Here is a 23,703-nt window from a genome sequence, read left to right as displayed (position 1 = left end):
GATCTTCTACTTTGTTTCCAATAGGAGATGGTTTTTTATTTCAAAAATTCTTCCAAAGTAGGATGAGATTGACTCTCCTTGTTGTCGAGACGTGGGGACATCATGGCATCCCTAAAACGTTGATGGGTATGCTCTATTGAGAATGGTAGCCTCATAGTAAATTGAAGCAAACTCTATAAGTAAATATAATATATGATAATATGCACAATTGATTGTAATACACACACACACACACACATATGTATGTATGTAATACAATCATAAACTTATATTATCAAAATGCCAAAGTGACTGATCATTTGTATTGGTTTTAATATGTTTAACGAGCATTATCACCGATTACATTTAATATGTATCGGGTGAGTTTATCATCGATTTCATTTAATATATATCGGGTGCGTTTATCACCGATTGTATTTGTTATGAAGCATTGCTATTATATCGAGGACTATAGATATGTATCAAAGTAACGTGACTCGGACCCAGCTCGCCCTCGACAAGGGTAACTTGACTCGTGACCCGGCTCGGACTTGGCAATGACTCGACAAAGTGAAAAAACCTCGAAATTTTGAGATTTTTTAGGATTTAAAGAACATTCCATGCACCCATTATTGAATAAAGCTTAAAGACACAATAACATCATTAAATAGAAGGTAGTTTAATAATAATGCACATAATTAAAAGTTAAACATACATCGATTACATAAGTACAATACTACAAAGGTAAATTGCTAAATAATAGTAACTAAACAGTAGCTGAAGGAAATATTAGAAAAGTAAAACATAGATATATAAAATGATAAATCCATGAAACCCATCAAAATGTATATGAAATCTAACACATCAATAGTCATCATCAAATGTTCCAAATTTCGATCATATGTTAAGTTGAAGTGTTAAACAAAAAGTTAAAACAAGACTATAGCTATGGCTCCTAGTCCTCATCCTCATCCTCATCCTCATCGCCAACCTCAATCTCAGGCTCAAGCTCAGGCTCAGTATAATCTATAAAATGTCTCTTAGTAAGGCATCTAAGGTAGGTCCTGGATGACTAATTAGCCATAGCATCAGCCTATGAGGTGCCTCTAGGATCAACTGTAGTGTCTAGCTCTGCCAGTGCCTATGAGGTGCCACTAGGAACAACTGGAGCTCTCTAGTCCTCTACTATCATAGCCACGGCCTTAGCCTCTTTGTCTGCCTCGTCAACCCACTGTAGATCCTGATCATCAAAGACAAGATCAGTAGCCTCAATGATCCACTCAGACTCTGGATCAACCTCCTCTAGAGTAATCGGAGAGGTGTCACTATCCAAAATCTCCCTGGTCCTAATGGGTAAGTTTTAATGCACAAAGACTAGCCTATTTATTTTCTCCACAGACAACCTATTACGCCTCTTCGAGTGGATGTGCTCAAACATGCTCTAGTTGCACTCACATCCAGAAGCGCTACTTGGCTGGCTCATTATGCGGATGGCAATTTACTGAAGGTTTTTGGTTGAAGGCCTAAAAATTTGCCACCATCTATCTAAATTTTGAAAAAAGTAAAAGAAAAAAATATTAGTCTCATTTCAAAATTTGAACTTTAAAACTAGAAATTTACAAACTAGATTGTATAAGGCTTAAGCTGCAATTTTTACCTAGCTGCAATTTTGTACGACCTTCTTTGCAAATTTGACTTGAAAAAATGGCCCCTGATGCATTATTATAGGCATCCATCTCAAGCAATATATCTGTGGCATTAGTGGCCATCTTCGATATCACAGTGTATAGGCCTCTAAGAACCTCCTCATTTGCCTTGAAATCTTCACCGAAATGGTATGCCAGATTGAGGTAATAGGCTGCTGCATGGATGGGCTTATGAAGCTGATTTTAACATCTCCTATCTATTATGTCCCAAATAGGGCCATACTTGTCCTCAACTCCTACATTATTTGGCCTTAATAGCCTCCTTGGCCCTATCCATGCCCTCATATATGTAGTCCATAGAGGGCTTCTCCCCATCAGCAACTCGGAGGGCTATAAAGGGCTCAATGATCTACAAAACAATTAAACAGAAAAACAATTTAGTGAATGATGAAACTTTGCAAAGTTGTACAATGAAAATAAAACAAAAATATGTATGAGATAAATTAATTTATAAAATTTTAAGACTTAAGCTTTTAAAATTTAAATTACCTCCACAATCTCCGAACATGGCTATTTTAAGACTTAAGCTTTTAAAATTTAAATTACCTCCACAATCTCCGAACATGGCTCCCAAAATCCTTCTTCATCATAAATGCATTTTGTTGCATCTATCCCTGCAGGGGTGGTGGCAAAGGAGGAGGAACTCCATTGTGGACCAACAAACATGCACCTCAAAGCTAACCTTGAACTCAGCAAGGATTTTAGTGTGATAAAATTAGAGGCAAATCTTGTGATACCGGGACGAGCCAACTCCTTTCCCTTCTTGTATTTCCTCATAATGCTGAGGACCAAGGCATGATTATAGATGAACTTACAAAGATTTTTGGCCCATTGCATTGACCTCATGTTAGAGGATATTGGTTGCATTGAACTCATGTTAGAGGATATTGGCAAGCTTGAATGGGTGAAATCATGTGTTGCGAAGGCCAAAAATCTTTGTAAGTTCATCTATAATCATGCCTTGGTCCTTAGCATTATGAGGGAATACACGAAGGGAAAGGAGTTGGCTCGTCCCGGTATCACAAGATTTGCCTCTAATTTTATCACATTAAAATCCTCGCTGAGTTCAAGGTTAGCTTTGAGGTGCATGTTTGTTGGTCCACAATGGAGTTCCTCCTCCTTTGCCACCACCCCTACAGGGATAGATGCAACAAAATGCATTTATGATGAAGAAGGTTTTTGGGAGCCATGTTCGGAGATTGTGGAGGTAATTTAAATTTTAAAAGCTTAAGTCTTAAAATTTTATAAATTAATTTTTCTCATCCATATTTTTGTTTTATTTTCATTGTGCAACTTTGCAAAGTTTCATCATTCCCTAAATTGTTTTTTTGTTTGATTGTTTTGTAGATCATTGAGCCCCTTGTAGCCCTCCTACGAGTTGCTGAAGGGGAGAAGCCCACTATGGACTACATATATGAGGGCATGGATAGGGCCAAGGAGGCTATTAAAGCCAAATATGTAGGAGTTGAGGACAAGTATGGCCCTATTTGGGACATAATAGATAGGAGATGGCAAAATCAGCTTCATAAGCCCATCCACGCAGCAGCCTATTACCTCAATCTGGCATACCATTTCGGTGAAGATTTCAAGGCAAATGAGGAGGTTCTTAGAGGCCTATACACTGCGATATCGAAGATGGCCACTAATGCCACAGATATATTGCTTGAGATAAATGCCTTTAATAATGCATTAGGGCCCATTTTTTCAATTCAAATTTGCAAAGAAGGTCGTACAAAATTGCAACTAGGTAAAAATTGCAGCTTAAGCCTTATACAATCTAGTTTGTAAATTTCTAGCTTTAAAGTTCAAATTGTGAAATAAGACTAATAATTTTTTCATTTTCTTTTTTCAAAATTCGTATAGATGGTGGCAAATGTTTCGGCCTTCAACCAAATTGCCATTCGCATAATGAGCCAACCAAGTAGCGCTTCTAGATGTGAATGCAATTGGAGCATGTTCGAGCACATCCACTCAAAGAGGCATAACAAGTTGTCTGTGGAGAAAATGAATAGGCTAGTCTTTGTGCATTACAACCTACGCATTAGGACCTGGGAGATTTTGGATAGTGACAAATCTCCGATTACTCTAGAGGAGGTTGATCCAAAGTCTGAGTGCACTGAGGCTATTGATCCTGTCTTTGATGATGATGACCTACAGTGGGTTGACGAGGCAAACAGAGAGGCTGGGTCGTGGCTATGGCAATAGAGGACCAGAGAGCTCCAGTTGTTCCTAGTGGCATCTCACAGGCACTGGCAGAGCCAGACACTATAGTTGATCCTAGAGGCACCTCACAAGCTGATGCTATGGCTAATTAGTCATCCAGGACCTACCTTAGACGCCTTACTAAGAGGCATTTTATAGATTATACTGAGCCTGAGCTTGAGGTTGAGGTTGGGGATGAGGATGAGGATGAGGATGAGGATGAGAATGACAATGAGGATGAGGATGACGATGAGCACTAGGAGCCATAGCTATAGTCTTCTTTTAACTTTTTATTTAACACTTTAACTTAACATATGATCGAAATTTGGAACATTTGATGATGACTATTGATGTGTTGGATTTCATATACATTTTGATGGGTTTCATGGATTTATCATTTTATATATCTATGTTTTACTTTTCTAATATTTCCTTTAGTTACTAGTATTTAGCAATTTACCTTTGTAGTATTGTACTTATGTAATCGATGCATGTTTAAGTATGTGCATTATGATCAAATTACCTTCAATTTAATGATGCTATTGTGTCTTTAAGCTTTATTCAATAATGGGTGCATAGAATATTCTTTAAATCCTAAAAAAACTTAAAATTTTGAGGTTTTTCACTTTGCCAAGTCACTGGCAAGTCCGAGTTGGGTCACGAGTCAAGTTACCCTTGCTGAGTCTGAGCCGGGTCCGAGTCACATTACGTTGATACATATCTATAGTCCTCGATATAATAGCAATGCTTCATAACAAATACAATTGGTGATAAACACAACCGATATATATTAAATGAAATCAATGATAAACTCACCCGATACATATTAAATGTAATCGGTGATAATGCTTGTTAAACAAATTGCAACCGATACAAATGATTGGTCACTTTGGCATTTTGATAATATAAGTTAATGATTGTAATACATACATAGACATATGTGTGTGTGTACATACATAGACATATGTGTGTGTGTGTGTGTATTACAATCAATTGTGTATATTATCATATATTATATTTGCTTATAGAGTTTGCTTCAATTTACTATGAGGCTACCATTCTCAACAAAGCATACCCATCAACGTTTTAGGGATGCCATGATGTCCTCATGTCCCGACAACAATTGGGAGGCTAACATGCAGCACCACAGGAAATTGGGAGCAACATCCCCACCTCCCAAGGACATCCTCATTCCAAGCATGCCTGGGTTTTGGGGGGCAGGGGGGAGCCTCCTCATATACCCTTATTTCTTTGTTGGTCTTGCTTAACACAGCAAAAGAAATCATCCCACAATGAGGAATTAATTCACCAACCTATGTCCTATAACTTCTACTATTATGGACCACTATTCATGTTGATTCACCTAGTCACTTTTGCCTATCCCTTGTTCAATCCTGCAATGATTTGTGATTGAGATAGAAAAATTTACAATGCACATAAGGAAAAATAATAAATATATAGTTTAGGCAATGGTTTCATACTACCCAGATAGTTCTCCCAGTGGTTTTTATCCCAAACAACAGAGTATTTGTTGAATGCAAGAACAAACATAAACTCTCAATGCCTTCTTCACCAAATTGATCTCTATACAAAACACCTTCACAAGTAGGCCCAAGAAAGTAGTTGGCCTAGCACATACTATGTAAGATCAGCCACATGAAACATTAGGAAATTTATTTAATATTTTGCACTTACAAGAAATTTTGTTTATTTTTTATTTTTTATTTTTTATTTTTTATAATTTCTATTAATAATTTTATAAAAACGCTTTTGTTCCTTGTTAAAAGCATGCACAATGTTGTTTCATTTGGGGACATGACACTTAATTTTATGTGTTCCTCTATTTTACCTTTCCTTTGTAAACATTGGATACACTAAAAGGAGCCAATCTTTCAATCCCTAAGGTCGCCATGTGATTCAAGTCAAATTATGCACATAGCTTTTTATTGTTGTACTCTACAGATGGCACTATAGTTGGCCGCAATAGCCAAGCAAAAGCAAAAACTATCGGCATTGCATCACCTACAAAGAAATTTGCAGTAAAGTAAAACAGGTTTCGACATCAATAATGCACCTCGAGCAGTCATTTTGTGATCATATCAGTCAAGCCTTAGTACGAAAAAAATCAAGTCCAAAGTCGAGAGGGATATAATTGCATATGAATACCCTTCAGGCTGCCACAAATAAAAGTTGCTTTGAAAGAAATGTAAATGGCAACAGAAATGTATCAATGGAAGCTATCAACAACCCTTGTCACTTTCAACATCAGTAAAGTACTCAATTCCAGGACAACAATAGTAAAGGTTCTTAATAGTAAAAGGTGTAAATGATAATCAAGAAAAATTCAAACAACATCCAAGCCAATAAAATTCAAGTAATGACTTACAACAATGAGTACCTATCAAAAGTGATCTCCAATGGACCCATCATTATTTGATGTGTCGATATTGTAAAAATTTGTCAAGATGCACTACCTATCATCATTGTGTAGTTTTAGGATGAAGCATTTTCAAAAGGGGAAGGCATGCTACAAAATACCTGATAGACATGCATCTCAATGATACATGCACCTTGCATCTTGTTTATATCAATTCCCTGTTTATATGTTTCTACACCTATCAGAAATGTAATTATATTTTCTAAAATACGTAAAAACCAAATAAATAACTTCTAGATACTGCAAGCTGATATCTTCATATATTAACATATTATTCTAATGATTCTGGAATCTGGACACTGCAATCGTACAACAATCCTTGCAAATCAGCATTGAGATAAACTTTGGAAAACGATAGGTTTACAGAACCCAAGCTTTGGGGTTTACCATTAAATAGGACTGGTGGAGCTGATGTTGGGGGACTTTAAATGAGCATCAGATTCACTAAACTGAAGAAAACATTTAGGTACGAAAGAATCCTTTTCTCATCAGTGATAATATGTAATTCTTCACATGACACAAAATTTGCAATCTAGATAGAGAAAAAGGACAGTTTTGGCTGGTTGATTTGAGAACCCAAGGTCTGGGATTGTTATGAGGATAGTCCATTTTGACCGAACTTTGATTAGGCATTAAATTATCAACTAAATAAAATATTTGGGAATGAAACAGTCCTCTTCTCTCATCATTGTTAAAATGTAACACTTCATATTTCATCTTTCAGCATTCTCAAGTTCTCTATAAATTTTAGAAAGCTTGGTAAATATACAAATCTCACTTTAGTTGAATCTTCACATTTATAGGCATAGATGAGAATTCAATGTCAGAAATACTACTCCCGTGAATAGTCGTATTGCTCTCTTGGTTGTCTTCTCATACTAGAATGAAGAATATTTTCAAGGAAAGGGATGTGTTAATTCGAAGGATTTGCAGTTTACAAAGTGAGAAAGATGATTTGTGTACAGTGATATTTGCACAAATGCATTGATAGAAGATAGTTGACTCTGGTGCTAGATTCAAGCAGACCTTAAAAATGTTGGGCGAAGGTAAAAGGAACCATATTTGGCTTAAACATTAAATTAATCTTCCACTCTTATCTCTTTTACTTTTTACGGCTGCCCCCCGCTCAGTAAGGTCAACAAACTGGAGTACAGGTGATCAGTAATGATGATTCAAATTTTAATTTGAGAGGAATTAAGAAAACAAGAATGACTGAAAGAAACATGGCCGCATGGAATGCAACTGATTCACACCTTGTTCCTTAAAGATTGGACTCGTGTCAGACGTAAGAGCGGGGTATCCATACCAAGAACAGACTAGCTACAACTGATATCCCTATCAGTTTGTGTGCATGATGTGGCAGGAAAGAGAACTTAAAAGTAATTTTGCAAATGAAGATTTCTCAAAATACTGTCTCACATGCATCATTGTTTTATTCATATCTTCCCTAGACCTGTTCATCAAAGGAACCAAACTGTTCATACTTTGGTTTTCTAGGAAGTCTACATTGCTCTTATTGTATGGTCTTCAGCTGAAAATACCCTCAAACCTTTTGCGAAAGAAGATATAATGACTTTTGAAGATTCTGTGAAAAAATTAGATACGTATATTTCCAGGATGGGTTATCAACTCAGGCTTGTATTGAACACTTCCCTGTAACAAAATGTATACTCCCTTGTTAATAAATGAAAACTGGAGATTCATGATCTTGTCACCATAACAAGCAGTGAAGTGCTATGATAGATGTCTAATTGTTTTAGACTGTATTTTCACATTAGATGTCAACATTTTCTTACCAAAAACTGTTTCACCTTACTGACCAAAGTGAGAAATATACATGAGCATACCATCATCATCAGATACTCCTGGCACACCTATGGGTCCTCTGATTTTTTTATCATAAGGACCATTGCTTCCATCATCTGCACAAAATACACAGAATAGCTCAGAAACTCTGCTGCCTTGTTTTCACAGATCAAAAACACACTCAATAAATTATACAGTTGAGACAATAGCAAACATCATAGAGATTCAACACAGAAAAGTTCTTCTACAGATAAGAGTTTAAACACAAGCAGTTTTTGTTTGTACCTGATCGTTTTATCCGAGAATTCGCTCTTGCAAGCTCAATATGTAAAGTTGCTCCTGTCTCAGGATCAAATGTCAAGCCCTGTTGACATATTTATTCTGTTGAATCAGAAACAGCGACATGATATTTTAAGAAACAAAATGCAGTAACATTACATGGCATATACTAGCATGCGTGCCTGGTTATAACTACTCATTTTCTTTAGTACAAACAAATAAATCAAAAGGTGAACAAGTAGTTAGAAGCTACTGAATTGTGACTCATGAAACTCTAGGATTGACTAGTTTATACAAGATTCTAGTGTAAAAGCATCTATAAAGGGAAATATGTATAGCCTAGCAGATTTAATTCTTTCCAATATTCAAACTGAAACAATAATGAAGGTTTCCTAAGATTCAATATTCTAATGAAGTTAGAACACAGATTCCCAAACACTACAGAATGCAATGTCCTGATATACATAAAGAATTGTACTTTGAAGTCTTTACCTTGTGCACTAGATCATTATGTTGGTGTGAATAAGGTTTTGTACCTAGTGTTTTTACTAGTTCCTAGTAGGGGACTTGTTTACATGACTCGAGTTTACTTATAGCTCCTACGTGTTCTTCTAGAAGATTGACTAATTGTCACATGATCATATCTTCTCTTGCAATCTAATTTAGTTACCTAGGAATTTTATAATTATTACTTTAGTCTTCTCGTTGTATAAAATTAAGACACATGTCACAATCTTATCTAATCCTGCCTCTCAGCTTGTCCTTAGAAGCGCCTCTCATGTACATTCCCATATCCATTCTCGCATTCATAATCAAGCAAGCTGTACTCGCCATTTTCTCTCTCATGGAAGTTAGTTTGGTTTTGCAAGGTTTCTATGGGCTTTGAAGACTCACCAATCAACTCCTACATGGTACTAAAGCTCCAAATCTAAAGACTCATTCGCATTTCTTAGGGTGATTTAGGCAGGCACCTTTGCTGGCTCGAACTGGGATAAAATAGACCTCGCAGATGAGTCCAGAGGACCTCTATTTTCATATATCAGATTCATCAATTTTGGAGCTTAGAAAAATTTTGGCTGCATTCTTACGTGTTTGACTATATTCAATAGCTTCTGTGTTGAATGAATGAATGAGTGATTTTAATAACATCCGTGAGGCCAAAGCAGCCTATGGGACCACCTAGAAAAGCACTCTCCCCAAAAAAGGGTGAGAGAACATTACTCCTTTTGAAACTGCTTCTTTAGTTTTGCTCTTCCACAATGAATATTAATCATTAAATTTGCTGTCTTGTCAAGTTGTGCTTCCTCAAAAATGGAATCTAAATTGCCGGTCACTGGGATATCCCCGTAGCTGAAGTGGATGTCAATGTACGCTGGGCATTCCATGATAAAGTGTCTCTCTGTTTCCACCAATCCGCTCATTCTTCCTTTGGCAGTGTCCATCTACCTGTTTCACACCTCAAATGATGAGAACCAGTTCCAATTTGTGCTATGAGCATTTTAGCTTTCCAATTTATATTTTCTCCTATGTATGCTTTCTCCACATGGACACTTCTTCATACAGCATCCAATCTGTAAACTGACTTACCTTGCAGGCATCAGAGATGCACAGTCCGCACAATTAGGTCAACTTGGCAGAATATTCTCTTCCAGTGGTCAGAAGCGGAATAAAACCTTCAAGGGCTGATCACACTAATGACTTCCATGGAACACTTAAGGATTACTGTCAGGTGGCTAAGGCGTGGCCCTTAAATTTTTAAAACCCTGTTATATAGCATGTGATCCTATTGATGAGCAGGTGCATGGACAAAGGGGCAGGACCTGTGCTTTGACCCCCTAAACCATAAATGGAGTTTGTTGTCATAACTTTCTCATATGCAGGTGTCCTTTGCGAACAAGATATTGCCAGAAAGTTGGCCTCGTCAACTTCACCGTGATACAGGTGTCTTGCAGAGATTTTGTTGTTTTGTGCCTGTTGTTCCAGTTTGAAGTCAAATCTTTCTTTTTCCCCTCCAAGCTCATAACTTTTTGCTCAGGACTTTGATTTTCCTGATTCTTGCAGCATCGGGAATATATTCAAGAGCTCTATAGTTCTACATGAACATCTTTTGCAGTATTTCTTCCAAAATTAAAGAATTCCAACTTCAAGCCAATTTCATACTTCTGGATAGTGTTGTAAATTTGAAAAAAAAAGTGTCAACTTCTTTGGAACAAAGAGGATATTTGCTTGTATTGTAAGAGGTAATTACTAATTTGTTGTTCCTTTACTGTTGTCTCTAATTTCATCACTGATCTGCCATAAGTTGTACTTCTAACTCCATACAACTATAATGAGCACAAATCACAAATGAAAGTCATATCTAATGAAGAAAACTAATAAAACATGTACACCCTTTAGAATAACTGCCCTTCCTACAATAAACAAAAACTCGTACATTGTATTGAAAAAGGTCAGATAAACCTTAATCATTATATATGAGCATAAGTTTATGGTTTACCAACCCAAAAAATTCAGAGGCTGCTCTACTTAATGACCACAGAAAATACAATATAATACCTTTAATTTCAAGGTTTGGTGGCAATGATTATTGTAATTTTCTAGTTAGTTGAACATTTAGAAATTGTTCAAACTGAATTTTAATTATCTCTCCAAACAGAAGGACAGATAATCACACTATAAACAATAGAAAAGAAATATAGACTTGAGAATAAAATGCAAAGAAAGTAAAAGATACCAGTTTCTGAAAATCTTCTTACATTAAGAGCATCCTTTGCAGCTAATGCGTATTGCTGGTGAGAAAATACAGCAAATGCAACTATCTGGCACGGCAGCAAATGCCAACTTTTTTCAGTAAAATAAAATTTTGCAAATATGGTCTTTGAATGAAATGCAAACAAAATCTTAAAATCTTCTACACCAACTATATGGGACTGATCAGCTGGTAAACTGCAAAGATAAAGCAACATGCAAATTGAAACAACCACATAAATGCTTTAAAATTGTACATAATCTCTTATGGAACTGGGAATGAGTAACATGCTTCAACATTTCTATATAGATCTCATCTATCAGGTGGCTAGTAATCTTATATTTAAAATACACACACATCTACAGCTCACTTCAAAAATTATGCATTCAATAGACAACAAATGAATTCATATACAAACATGCCAGAATGATGTCATGCAAAACACCCAACGTAACCAATAACTTGATTATGTAAACACAATTTCTAATCGAAAAGATTCCTTGGAATAAGGATTCTAGCACAGCAAAAGAGAATCTATATACACATGCCAGAATGATGAAGTGAAAAACCGAACAGACTCGGCAGCATAATACCATAGCTTTTGTTATAAAACCTTCCTTGATTTGGACATTAATTGTCCAAAGAACCAAAATATATTACGAAAAAATGTCAGAATTTTGAGCCTTCTAAATATCATAAAAGTTCACAAAAAAACGGGATAGTATAAGTGAGTACTAAAGATTGAAGAAAAAGTTAATTGCGGTCTGAAAGATGCAAATGTGGGTCATAAAGGTACTGAACTCATCATTCTAGTGATGGAAAGTAAAGAAAAATAAGAAAACTTAGAGATGTCATTAGAGAAATGCACAGTCGAAAGTGGAATAATGCCAAAAGAATAAAAATTAAATGTGATTCAGATACTGATAATATAAATTCAGTTTCAAAACTGTGAAAAATAAGATATTTCCCCTTGAAAAATCAGTCTGCCATGTCAGATGAGTAAGTTGAAAAAATGCTTAACACATAGCTTTTATTGTCATTACATAATTTCTCCATTAGCTTCTCACTCATTCCCAAGTATCTTCCTTGTCTACCTTCCTTTCTTCTTTTAGAGTCTTTTTACTTCTAGAAGATTCCAGGAAACATACTTTCTTTATGAAGATGCATAATACCAATATACAACAAAAACAGCTGCAGCAAACTCTTGTCTTTTTCTTCTTTTTGATGCATCTGGCTCTCTTAGTTAATATCATTTGGTATCAAAGTACAGAGATCGTTGCCTATAGATCTTGTCACCTCAAAGGTGTAGTATATCTAGCATCACAAGGCTTCTTTTCAGAAAGGTCTGCATATAGTCTTACTCTAGGTTTCTACCTCTTACCTCAAGTCTTCATGCTGTTGGCTTTGAGATATTTAAGTAATCTATTTTTTATTTAAGACAATGAAGGGACAAAACATTAAAGAGTTGAGAGATTGAAGAGTCCAGACAATGAAAGGCAAGACTACAAGGGGGTCTTCATTTTGTAATGTCAAGATAATGAAGGGTCAAGGCAATTATATTACTCAGGATTAATTCCTATGTGGTGATTTGCATTGATATATTGTGCTTCTGAATTTCACTTCACTTTGAGGTGATTTGCCTTGTGTTTGGGCCTGTTGTATTTCTGACTTCAGCTTATTTAGCAATAAAGAGATTTTTTGTGTGGTTGGGGTTTTCTCCCTCAAGTTGGAGGGTTTTCCCAAGACAAGTTGTCGTCTTAGTGCTTATTATTTTGTTTATTTCTGTTTATCTTCATTTCTAGTTAAAACATTAGCATGGTATCAAAGCAAGGTTGGAAAACAGCAAATAAGGATTATTCAGGCATGTTCAAATGTTTATTGAAATTGATCAACTTTTCTAATGTTGTGGCCATTAGCTAGAGTTGTTGGCGATAAAAAACCTTCAGGAGTTTGTGAGGAACTAGAACCTGGTTCTTCAATAAGGTACATTCACAACAGAGTTTACATTTGCACCAAATTTGAGAGGCCTTCCTTCAAAGAAGAAATTGCAGTACTGAAGAAATTGCAGGGATGAGGTATTTGTTGATTATAATTTTTTTATGAAATTGAAATATTACATCCTGGTGTGAGCTATTTTGGAAATTATAATCTGAATATAGTTAACATTCTGAATATTTCATTTCCGAGTATATTATTGGCAGATTCAATGTTTCGATGCTGCAAATTTCAGTGTATTCCCATCAATTTATGAGCAGGCCTATGAGGCCATATAATAAGATTTTGGTATGAGTAATATTGATGGGGCTCAATTCTTCCTAGTTCTATAGCCATATAATTATTTGGTTGATAATAAAGGCACACTTTTATAACTATTTTTCTGAGAGGATATTTGTTGTTGTATACATAAATGCTGCCATAAGTAAAAATTGTAATTATTTCTTGTGAGGTCTCCATAATGAACTGTAAAAGACTTCATAGAATGGGGATGATAGATTACCGCACAATTAATCTCTTTAAGTTCCGATCTTTTAATTTGGCTTCTCCAAATTATATATATTGTCTATTTCAAGCTTGTATTGTGGGAAATAAATTGGGGGTTTTTAAGTTCTTGACCATAATGGAAACAGAAATAAATTTTATAATCCACATTGAAGACTATGGTTGTGTAAATGATTCATCATGGCCCACTAATAATTTGGTTTCTAAAGCTCTTGTTGTGCATATAATATTTGGCTTCAAACTTAAATACTGTGAAGTCTTGAATAGTTGTGAGCAAGGATTAAATAATTCCCAAGGTTTGGAAAGATCGTATTTTGCGGTAGCATGCCTGAAGAAAAACATATAGAGGTGACCAAAGTGAAAGACTTCAGGCTGGGCATTGGTCTTCGCTCTTCATATTTCTGGAGGCACTTACATCATAGAGGGCACACTTCCTAAGGGATGGTGATTTATATAGTACCCAGTACTGATTACTGCGTGAAAGATAGGCAGTGCTCTGTCTATTTCCTAAAAGGACCCTTTATTTTGATGCATAGCTGGAATTATTGCGATTTTTGGGACTAGTTGTAGATATGGGCATATATGAAGATCGAAATCTGAAAAGGCATTGCTAAGTATTCTAAGTTTGTACCTTGAATAATGATCATGTGTAATTCATGCAATAATATTGGTAATAGTGAATCATGTAAATTTCTCTTTAGGATAGTTTGATTCTATGAAGTGTTAGTAATATCTTTGAAATGCTTCTAGGATGGATCAAAGAGCATAAGGATGATGAGATGTTGCATTCAAAGAAATAAGAGTTCGATGAATCTTGTGAGGAAGTCACAGCTTGATATAAGGCTGAGATTGTTATGATGTGGAGCCTTATCAGACTCGGAGGTTAATTTCTCACTTTATTCGGCGCAGTTTCCCTCAGATTATTACTACGGGGGTTTGGGGGCAGGGCTCCTTGCAGGGTCCTAGGGCAAAGCCAAAAAATGAATTTACTATTGTACAAGGTATCGATTGTTATTTTTCTACTGGATGACTTATTCTAGCCCTAATTTTGTAAGCGGCAAAAAGCTTGGATAAAATAGCTTAAGGTTAGGGATTTCATTATGTATGATGAGATTGTAGCTTCTTTCGACAGTACTGAGCTGCAAGGGATTACGGATTGTAATCAAGTTGTAATCACTAGCTAATAATAATATTGGATTTGTTGTTTGTGGACATAGCCCAGGCATTGGGTGAACCAAGTTAATTCTTTGGGTCTTGTGTTCTCTTCTGTGCGATTTATTATTTTATGATATTGGTTATATTTGCATGTAATTGTTATTTATGTCCATGGTTAATCCTAACAGAGATCGTGGCACATATTTGGACACATCTGTCTCGAAGAAAAACCTATTCAAATTGTCTTCTTATCAGTTTTTTCTATGAGAAGAAAATGACATTCAGAGGGTGTTAAATTTTGAGAATTCAAGGCACGAGTTGAAAGTTTCAGATTTAGTCCTTTTCCGACTACATATAATTGACACAGAGGTTCAGCAATACCATTCTTGAGCATGCCTACACATGTTTTGAATATACCTACAGACTAAGTTGCTGATTTGTGAGACTTTTCTGGGCATTTTTGAGTATGAAATGTACTAGAATCTGATTCTGAAATGAATCTCCTATGGGTACCAATCTTACAAGACTCGGACTCACCTCGGACTCAGTGAGCTAGTTTTGGGCTTGGACTCAGACTTGGCAAGGACTCAGCAAATTGAAAAGCCAAGAAATTCAAATATTTTAAAGGATTTAAAACTTTTTTCATGCTTCATTTAGTCAATTAACATCAAAGATAGAATTGAGATAAATAGAAGCTACTTTGCACACATTCACAAGTTTAAATTGATCACATAAGTATCAATGCGAATTTCTAAAGGAACTAAGTTAAACTAAAAGTAATAGAAGGTATATAGTATTTACTACAAATATTTACTATCATCATGTTGAGTATAGTTTTCAATGTTGAAGACTACGAGGTTGTTCCCTCAAAGTAGCACTTCGTTATTAAGTGTCCACAAAAAAATCATATTATATTCTTCTACCATGCAAGTTATTTCATAACTGCTTTGCTCAAATTTTTGTTCTTGGTAGATTAGAAAGATCATTATGAATTTTTGGAATGATACCAACTACATAATTGCTCAAATGTCATCATCTTTTAACTTTATCAAATGGCTGGTTTAATTGACATTTATTTTTTCGATCTTTTACAAACCTTAAAACTACTCTTTTATTGTTTTGGAGATGTCCAATTCTTTAAAAGGAAAGCATTTTATTTGTTGCAAATTTGCAATGCTCTCAAATTTGATAGTGCTGTTTTAAATGCTTAAAACATGGTTCCAGGACTTTGTGATTACATATTGTAATATGATGTTGCTTTTGTGGCAAGAAATTTAATGAAATCATATCTCTAAGCTGTGTTATAGACAAATTGTTATGCATGCAACACATTATTTACTACTCCATATCAATTGCCTTATTTGGAATAACAGTTACAAATTCTTGGAGCTTAATATCGCAATACGATCATAAAAGCCAAAAAAGTCATTAAAATTCAAAAATGTTTATTTTTTACTATATGGCTTAGCTGGCCATGGAAGAGTCTTGGCCCCAGGAGTCTCCGAGTCAGGAGAGTTCATGGATTCTGTGAGTCCTGCAGGACTTGGCCGAGTCAGAGTCTAGAGGCCACCAGCCTCTAGAAGGTTGCCTTAACTCAGAACTCACAAAGTCCTATAACACTGGTAGGTACACATCTCGGATTTGTGATTTTAAATACTAAAATGTCTAATGATTCTAGTTTGATCTTTTAGATATTTTTAAGACCTAGACTATTGATTAGTGAACTCTGAACTTATCTACCATGAGATTCTGGCTTGATCTTCTTGATACAGAAACCTGAATTTAAATTGGAATGGTATGTTTCATATTTGAAATTTGCAGAGGTTTTGTTTTGCATATGTATAGGCATATGACATTCTAAACTTAATTCTATTTTTAAAGTATACTTAGCCTACGCATGGTTAGACATTTGCTGGGTTCTATTGAGGGACACTGTAGTGTGAATCTGGAGATTGTTAACAGCTGCAATGAGCTACATAATTCCGTGATGTATCTTTAACCATCAGTGAGGAGGATTAGTTACTAAAGTGTGTCTAAAGATGGAATTATGGTCTCATCATTAAAGGCATTGAATATCCATCTTATGTGAGTTCTAGGCAACAATTTACAGATAGTGGGGTTCTATCTGGATGAGACTGCAACCTGTGAGTTTTTTATTTGCATTGGGCAAAGCATGTTAAGTATATTGCTTGGTTCAAGTGTGCAAATACTCTGAAGTGACTCTTCCTTCATTTTGGGTTAGAGATTCAGTGGGAGCTTGAGCAGCAGATGGAGAGTGCCAAGTCCTTTGCAAAGGATCAGCAAGCTCCTGAAGCAGTCGGGTTTTGAAAGCTCCTTGTGGAGTAGCCATAGTGGATGTCATGTTAAAAGTCTCGATGACAGCATCACGTCGAGTGAATTTGTGATGAGAGCTTGTGTTTATTGCACACATTGGAGTAGCCATGGTGAACATCATGTTGAGAGACTCCATGATGCTATGACATTGAGAGATTCTGTGATAAGTTTTGGTTTTCTCACAAATGTGAATAGTCGTTGTGACTGTCATGTTGAGAGAATCCATGATATGAGAATTTGAAAAGATACCTCCCTACTAAGAGATGGTGTTGAACTTATAGCATTAGGAGCTATCTTCCTTTCCTAATTTTGAAATATTTAAATAACCCATTTTTTATTGAAGACAGTGAAGGGTCCTCACTTTGAAGGGTCAAGACAATTAAAGGTGAAGACTACAAAGGAGTCTTCATTTTGTAACAGCACTATAATGAAAGGTCAAGGCAATTTTATATATTCTTCAGTAGGAATTTATATGGGGTGATTTGCATTGATATCTTGTGTTTCTGTATTTTACTTCAGTCGGAACCTTGTACTTCGGCATATTGTATTTCACACTTCTACTTATTTATCAATAAAAAGATTTTTTGTGTGGCTATGTTTTTCTCCCTCAAGTTGGAGGCATTTCCCAGCACAAAGTGTTGTGTCTTAGCCTTTAGGGTTCATTATTTTGTTTATTGCTTTTTATCTTCATTTCTGGTCAAGACAATAACAGTTTCTATTAATAAAATTATGTAGACTAAAGGAATTGCCCATTCTAATTATATAGTCTTGTTACTGAATGTAAGGTGGTAACATTTTTCTTGTTGAGGTAATTGAAAAGTCCAAAGCCTCCATTTTTATTTCTAGGGAATATTTCAAAATATAGAAAAACAGTAACTAAATCATATTCTTCAATTGTCTTGTTTCTTTCAAGGACTTGCATAGAGCTATGATGACAAGAACTATATTATACTCAGCTCTTCTAAATTGGTTTCTACAAGGGTGAAAAATTAATGAACAAAGGTTGAATATGCAAATGGCACTCTGCAAATGACCTGGCGATGTGTCAAGAAGTGTGTTAGTTAGGAAACCTTTATTGACAGTGGGATGGGTATGGTTTCCCCAAGAAACAACTAGAGACCACTGAATACCCAAACATTATTAGGCTTGTCTTCTCTTTCAAATGCAGTCGAGAAACTTTTAGACAATGGTAAAGTAGTTCCTGCAAGCCCTAGACTGAAACTGCCTTCTTCCAGTGTTGGCAATGGAAATTGGAGAAGGTGAGAAATCTTTCAAGCAGGTTGTCGAAGGAAGAAGCGAGATCCCAAAGGGCGCCAAGTTCATCACAAGCGAAGTAGAAAGGATCAGAGAGTGACATGTTGCAAGAGGTGGAGGTAAGATGTCATCTTAAGCCTAATTCCCTGATGTGTGTAGCCATAGAGAAGGAGATTTGTAAACTTAGGGATTCTACGATCTCTTTTGTAGCTGTAGATATCTCTAATCTGCCCTCCCATAACTATCTCAGTGAATGGGTTCACAATGTTTGGGACAAAAATATGGTCTTCACTTTACTTACAGTCATACATTGCAAAAAGGGCTATTCTTGATAGTTTTTGCTAACCCTAAGTCTCAAAAACTGGTAATTCATAAGCAATTTTGGAAAGTTGGTTGGTGAGAATTTTGTGCCCTTCCCTGGTCGATGAATGTGGTGAATAATGAAGTCCTTGCCCTATTGAGCCCTAGATGGCTTATTGTTGGTAATTTGCCACCGTTTCTATGTAACCTTCTTCCACAAGTTTTGGAACCCATTGGGAAAGTTCTACGAATTGATAATTCTTTATACCCTAATGCCGAACACCGATGCAAGGGTTTTGGTCTCTATTTATCCAGATGTTGACATCCCTGAGAACATATGGTTTGACCTTAAAGATAACCCAGTTTGCTGTCCCCTAACCTTTCTGGGTGGTATTAATGCCTGATATCTATGCAAATGAGAAGGTCAAAAAAGGACTAATTGCCCTATTCTGAAAAAGAGGCCCCTGGTGCTGCCTAATTTGAAAAGCACTTATATTCCTGACTATACTGACAAGAATTTGGTTGGTGAGGATGTTACCAAAGGCTCCTTTCTCTCCTTCTTCCTCTTCCCCTCAACTGCAAGTGGGGAATTCAAAAACACTCAAAGCTTCCCTTAATGCCCTTAAGACTCAGTTCACCCCCTCCATTCATGTGCAGCCCCCTGTCCCCCCTATTCAGGACCAATTGAAAAGCCTTCATCAAGCTAGCTCTCTTGATTTTGGGTTGAAACTCAACTCTCAAAAACCTAAACACAGAGTGCAGAATGCTCAACAGATTGCCCTTGACAGGATAAAAGAAAAAGATGAACTAATCAAAAAAGGTGATCCCTCTCGCCTGGACTCTAACAGGTACCTCATTTCCTCCGTCCAGGGTTGCAAGGTTGGAAACATCACCCAACCTTTGGATCCAATCCAGAAGCCTCTAACAGGGCCTGAAGAACCAATTGTTGACCTGATAGAAGATAACAAGGGGTCTCTCTCTGATGATATCACAGATGTGGCTTGCCCCTCCAAAGAGATTGGTGAATGTAATAAGCAATGTCAAAAAGATTTGTTGAACAATAGTGGATTCTCAGTGATAGTTATCCCCTGCCACCACCTCTTAATTTCTGGCACTATTAAGTCAAGAAAGATCCTCCAAGGCCCTGGATAAGGAGAATCCATTGAACAAAAGGTTGGATGATGCTCTTCACCCTAACCCTAAATCTGTGAAGGTGAAGTCGGTGATTGTTACATCCAATTCTGAGATAGACCCCTTTATTTTTAATGCAATGAAACATAGCAAAAGAAGTAAGAAGAAAAACAAAATCCAAGATGCAGAGGATCCAAGCATGGATGAGGAGGATAGCCTAAAAGGAAGAGAGGTAGACCTAAATTGTTGAGTGGGAATATCAAACTATCTAAGCTGCACAGAACAAAGCTCCCAAATTGTTTCAAAAAATTTCAAACTCCAATGGATATTGAATGACAGTAAATGCAATGATGAATCTGAAATGTGCAACGTGGAATGTTAGAGGATTAGAATCCCCCAACAGAAAACATATTATCAAGAGATTTCTAAGGAAGTATAAGGATATTGATATTCTCATGATTCAAGAAGTTAAAGTTGTAAAATTCAATCTAAATATTGCTCCTAAATGTATATGGAAAGATGCAAAATCCTATTCTATACTTCATTCTAGAGGCAAAGGAGGCATATCCATCCTAATAGGACCATAATGGGATAACTATGTTCAAGAATGGTGTTCTTCACCTTGTAATAGAGCCATTTGGGTTTCCCTAACTCATAATGGTAATGAAATTGGCATTTGTTCAGTTTATGCTCCCATTGAGTATTCAGATAGAATAGAATTAAGGAAATGGTTGTTTAACGTGAAGGATATTCCCTAGATTCTTGTAGGAGATTTCAATATAATTGAGAGAGCCCAAGACAAATCTAGAGGTATGAGATTTGAATGGAAGAGTAATGAGCAGTTTTTTTGGAATAGGATGATCAGTAAGCTACTTTTCGATCCTCTTGCTGGACAAAAAGAAGATTTCAGAAGCATCTGGTTTACTTGGTCTAATTACTAGCAAGAAGATAAAAGGATATATTGTGGACTTGACAAGTTCTATCCAAACAAAAACTTTTCCAGTTGTGTGAAGGAGCCCAATGGAAATTGTGTGAAGGTCATTCCCTTCTCCCTCTTTGATTACCACCCTATCATTTCCTCCATCTTCCCCATTGGTAGAACTAATCATACCACTCAACATAAGGAAGGATTCTCCCTTAACCTCTTTCTTCTAAAAGATGAAGATATTCTAGCTGCTGTTAATATTATAAATTGGTTCAATTCCAATATTGAATCCCAGCCCTCTGCCATTAACAGGTGGGACCAAAAAGTTTCCTCATGGAGAAGCATGTTTCAAGTTGTGGGTAGGAAAAAGGCTAAAGACTTTAGAAGAAAAGAAGTGGATCTAGTTAAATCATTGTGTGAAGCTAAAGAGGTTATTCAAAAGAAACCATCTCATGTCGAAGTTGTAGAGTCTCTAACTCAGATCAGAAATGATTTAAGGAAAACTGCAAACATAAAAGATTCAAGGAGCAAAGATCAGAGCAAGAGCCGATTGGATTAATCTTGGTGATAAGGGGACCAAGTTCTTCTTTCAACTTTTGAAAAATAAAGAAGCCAAGGACAATATAAATTGTATTTGTGAAGATGGTGTAGTTATTAAAATCTCAAGAGGACATCCTTATAACCTTTGCAAATTTCTACAAGAAGCTCTTCACTTCTGAGAGGACTAACTACTCCAAGGAAGAAGCCAGTGACAAGATCAGAGGTATCATACCTTCAAAACTATCCACAGAGGATGCCTCTGGTCTTGATAAGCCTATCACTGTGGAGGAGATCAAAAAGGCCATCCTGAACATGAGCAATGACAAGTCACCTAGACCTGATGGATTACCAGTAGAATTCTACAAGGAAAACATCTCTTGGATTGGTGAGGAACTTTTGAAAGTGTATGAAGAAGCTCTATCCCTTGGTACCCTAGGCGCTGTGTATGTGAATTTAGTGATGTTAGGAAAACAATGAAATAAACAAAGCATTCACAAAACCAAACTAACAAAACATATAAAGAGAAACAAAGTGAGGTCCTCAAGTGAGAATATGAGCCATGGATAGGCTCTCTCAATGAGGATGATCACTTGATTTTAGAGATGTGTCCATTTGATAGGATGTATGCTCGATTGCTTCCAAAGGCTTCAATGGATGTTTGATGGCTTTTTGGTGTGAGTGAGTGAGATTGGTAAAATGGCTTCTCGAAACAGCATTATAAGTTTATGGTAATGGATTGTGCTTAAAATGGCTTGGGAGGGGATTCCTTAAATAGGCAAAGGACTTAAGGGATCAATGGCTAAGATGGAAGGAAAGGAGAAAGCTTATGGAGGGCTCAGATTGAATGAGAGGAGAGCACATGGATTGTGCTTCCTTATAGCCAATCAGGGAGTGACACATGTCACAGGGTCATTGGTTAGAGCAAGAGGGGTTGAGGGGTCAACAAAGGTGGCTCAAAGCTCATAAAGACCTTCATAATGGCTTGTAAGAGCAATAAATGGGCTTGTAAGAGTCATTTATGGCTTGTAAGAGCACTTATGGCTTGGTGGTTGGGATATTTTGAGGGGAGACTTTGGCTTGGTTTAGGAAAGTCTTAAGCTTGCTTAGGAATGTGCAAATGATTAGGGGATGGGTTAGGCTTGGGTTAGGATTAGTTTAAGGATGTTAGAGATGTGCAAGTGGATGGTATTGATGAGGGTGGGTGAGTTAGTGGCTAAGCTTAGTTAGTATGGGTGGATGGGGTGGATTTAAGCTAATGGGGGGATTTAGGATAGTTTTAAGATTATTAGGTTTGAGAGTTTTATTTATTAAAGTGATTTTAATAAATTTGGGATTTGGAATTAGATAGGAGAATAGGATTTAATTGATAAATGATGGGTTATTTAATTTATCAATTAGGACTATAGATGATTAATTAAATTAATCAGCTAGGGGAAAAAGGATTAATTAAATAAGAATTTAATTAATGATGCCTTTAGAGATAGCTAAATAGGATTACCGAAGCGGTGTAATCAGATTTAGGTGTCTACAGGCGCTAATATAAATACAAGACTCATCAAACTCATTACCAAAGATGGAGACAAACTCTGGTTAAAAACTGGAGATCCATTACCCTCAATAATGTATCTTATAAGATGCTTGCTAAAATTCTTGCTAACAAAATTGAGAATATTCTCCCTGAAATCATAAACCAATACAGACTGGTTTTGTCAAAGTAAGATATATTCTGGAAAACCACATCACATGTTGGGAATCCCTAGAATGGGCAAGATCCTCTGGTCAGCAAGTTGGTATGTTACTCATAGATTAATAATTATGAGAGGACGTATGATAGAATTGAATGGAAGTTCATTTAGATGATGCTAGATGCACTTGGTTTCCCCTCATCCTTTTTTCATATCGTCTCCACATTGATGAAGGGAGCCCTAGCAACAGTTGAAGTGAATGGTCATAGACCAGAACAGTTTGAACTGACTAGATCAATCAGACAAGGATGTCCCTTTGCACCAGCTCTCTTTGTCATTGCATTTGATTCATTTCATCACTTACTTAGAGATGGAAACCTTTCTCCTAAAGTTTGGGGTGTTGCTGTACCTAATAATGAAGAAATATCTAATATTCAGTTTGTTGATGATATTGCCATTCTATTCTGGCTAAATGACTACAATATGGAGAACCTCTTGAAGAAATTAGACATTGTTTGCAAAGCTTTAGGGAGCAAAATCTCTTTATCCCAATCCATTATGCTAGGATGGAATGACTCTCCACCAAGTTGGTGCAGTAAATCTTCCAGTCCTTAGAGTGGCCCAAACCAAGTTGTCAAATACCTGGGAATTCCTTTTGTTGTGTGCCCTAATTTGAAAGATATGTGGGAATGGGTGAGAGATAAGATTGAGAAAAAGCTAAA

The 23,703-nt window shown here is 36.3% G+C and overlaps 1 protein-coding gene across 1 annotated transcript in view; it reads right to left on the bottom strand.

Annotated features, from left to right (window-relative positions):
• The window catches only part of LOC149550877 (uncharacterized), a 156,048-nt gene that overhangs the window by 126,187 nt on the left and 6,158 nt on the right, over positions 1-23,703 (bottom strand). Inside the window, exons 3-5 of the mRNA XM_089786458.1 lie at positions 11,166-11,228; positions 8,416-8,494; positions 8,172-8,246 (exon numbers count right to left, since the gene is read on the bottom strand). Coding sequence (XP_089642584.1) covers positions 8,172-8,246; positions 8,416-8,494; positions 11,166-11,228 — 217 coding nt within the window. The remainder of the gene's footprint in view (positions 1-8,171; positions 8,247-8,415; positions 8,495-11,165; positions 11,229-23,703) is intronic.

Source organism: Cupressus sempervirens, chromosome 6 (assembly GCF_028749045.1).
Source record: "Cupressus sempervirens isolate cs-2001-9-10 chromosome 6, ASM2874904v1, whole genome shotgun sequence".
Lineage (NCBI taxonomy): Eukaryota > Viridiplantae > Streptophyta > Pinopsida > Cupressales > Cupressaceae > Cupressus > Cupressus sempervirens.
The sequence above is the reverse complement of the archived record's forward strand: the minus strand, read 5'-3'. Positions and strand labels throughout refer to the sequence as shown.